Below are 2,006 nucleotides of genomic sequence, written 5' to 3'. Positions count from 1 at the left end.
GACCCGCAACCAACTCCCTGCCCCTGCCCCCGCGGGGCGACGGTCCACCTTCACCGCCTCGGGGGCCGCCGGACGACCTTCTACCGCCCAACTCAGGGTGGCGTTGGCCAAGGGGGTGGCGCAGGTCAAGTTGGCCGCTTGGCGTTGGAAGAGCTCGTGGAAAGAAGGGGGTTGCAGGGAAGGTGGTGGAGACCTGAGGCAACCTGAAAATCCAGAGCGGGGGGGAGGGGCACAAAGATGTTGGGGGGAGAGGCAAGTGAAACCAGTTGTCCCAACCCCAAAACCAGTTTGAAATGGGTGGGGAAGGGGACAGGTGGGATGTGGAGCTCACCATGGTGGGATGAGGAACTCTCCGGCTGTTCAGGTGTGGGAGAGACCGTGGGTGGACCTGCAAAAAGGGAGGGAGGGGGTGAGGATGGGGTTTGGTGCCCCAAAGGTGAAACCAGGGGGTTGGTGGCCATGGGAAGGAGAAGCCAACCCCGTTGGAGGTGGAAACTCAACCCATTGGAGATGCCAACCCATGTAGAACATGAGGAAGACCCCAAAAGGGCATCAAGGGGGGGTGTGTTGGTCCCCCAAAGATGGTGGTTGATGGCCTTGGGATGGAGAAGCTAACCCCATTGGAGATGCAACCCATGTAGGACACGAGGAAGACCCCAAAAGGTCATCAAGGGGGGGTTTTGGTCCCTCCAAGATGGTGGTTGATGGCCTTGGGATGGAGAAGCTAACCCCATTGGAGATGCAACCCATGTAGGACACGAGGAAGACCCCAAAAGGTCATCAAGGGGGGGTTTTGGTCCCCCCAAGATGGTGGTTGATGGCCACGTGAAGGGGAAGCCAACCCCGTTAGAGGTGGAAACTCAACCCATTGGAGATGCCAACCCATGTAGGATACGAGGAAGACCCCAAAACAGCATCAAGGGGCATTTAGTCCCCCAAAGGTGGTGGCTGGTGTCCATGTGAAGGAGAAGCCAACCCCGTTGGAGGTGGAAACTCAACCCATTGGAGATGCCAACCCATGTAGAACATGAGGAAGACCCCAAAAGGGCATCAAGGGGGAGGGGGTTGGTCCCCCAGAGATGGTGGTTGGTGGCCATGGGAAGACGAAGCCACCAAAGTCCTCACCTTCTCTGCCGGTGTTTTCGGTGACGTTCAAGGGTTCCTCCAGGGTGAGGTGTCTCACCATGCAGGCGTAGGCCTTCCCCTCCTCACCCTTCTCCAGACGGAGGACACTGAGGACGGAGAAGACCTCTTGACCGGTGACGGGACCTGTTTCGCTCCGGGCGGGAAGGTCCTGAGCGTGGTCGCCCACCCAATGGACCTGGCTGGGGGGGGGTGGGGTGGGGGGGGAGGACACCTTGAGATGCAGGCCCAGGTGGGACCCCATGGGGGCTCCCAAAAGGACCTGGGCAACCTCATGGGGACCTGGGCAACCATATAGAGACCTGGGCAAGCCCATGGGGACCTGGGCAAGCCCATAGGGTCCTGGGCAAGCCCATGGGGACCTGAGCAACCTCATGGGGATGTGGGCAACCCCATGGGGAGCTGGGCAATCCCATGGGGACGTGGGCAACCTCATGGGGACCTGGACAAGCCCATGGAGACCTGGGCAACCCTGTAGAGACCTGGGAAACCCTATAGGGACCTGGGCAACCCCATGGAGACCTGGGTAACCCCATAAAGACCTGGGCAACCTCATGGGGACCTGGGCAAACCCATGGGGACGTGGGCAACCCTATAGAGACCTGGGAAAGCCCATGGGGACCTGGGCAAGTCCACAGGGACCTGGGCGACCCAATGTGGACCTGGGCAACCTCATGGGGACCTGGGCAAGCCCATGGGGATGTGGGCAACCCCATAGGGTCCTGGGCAACCCAATGGTGACCTGGGCAACCCAATGGGGATGTGGGTAATCCCATGGGGACCTGGGCAACCCGATGGGGACCTGGAGAAGCCCATGGGGACCTGGGCAACCCAATGGGGACGTGGGCAACCCTATAGAGACC

At 60.6% G+C, this 2,006-nt stretch overlaps 1 gene segment (V, D, J or C); it reads right to left on the bottom strand.

Moving 5' to 3' along the window:
• Positions 1–1,387, bottom strand: part of LOC118452483 — an 8,900-nt gene extending 7,513 nt beyond the window's left edge. Inside the window, 3 exon segments of the C gene segment in view lie at positions 15–203; positions 332–388; positions 1,126–1,387. Coding sequence covers positions 15–203; positions 332–388; positions 1,126–1,387 — 508 coding nt within the window.
• Positions 1,388–2,006: the final 619 nt, after the last annotated feature.

The sequence above is a fragment of the Egretta garzetta genome, unplaced genomic scaffold (genome assembly GCF_000687185.1).
Source record: "Egretta garzetta isolate BGI_Z169 unplaced genomic scaffold, ASM68718v1 scaffold776, whole genome shotgun sequence".
Lineage (NCBI taxonomy): Eukaryota > Metazoa > Chordata > Aves > Pelecaniformes > Ardeidae > Egretta > Egretta garzetta.
This window is presented reverse-complemented; position numbering and strand designations above follow the sequence as displayed.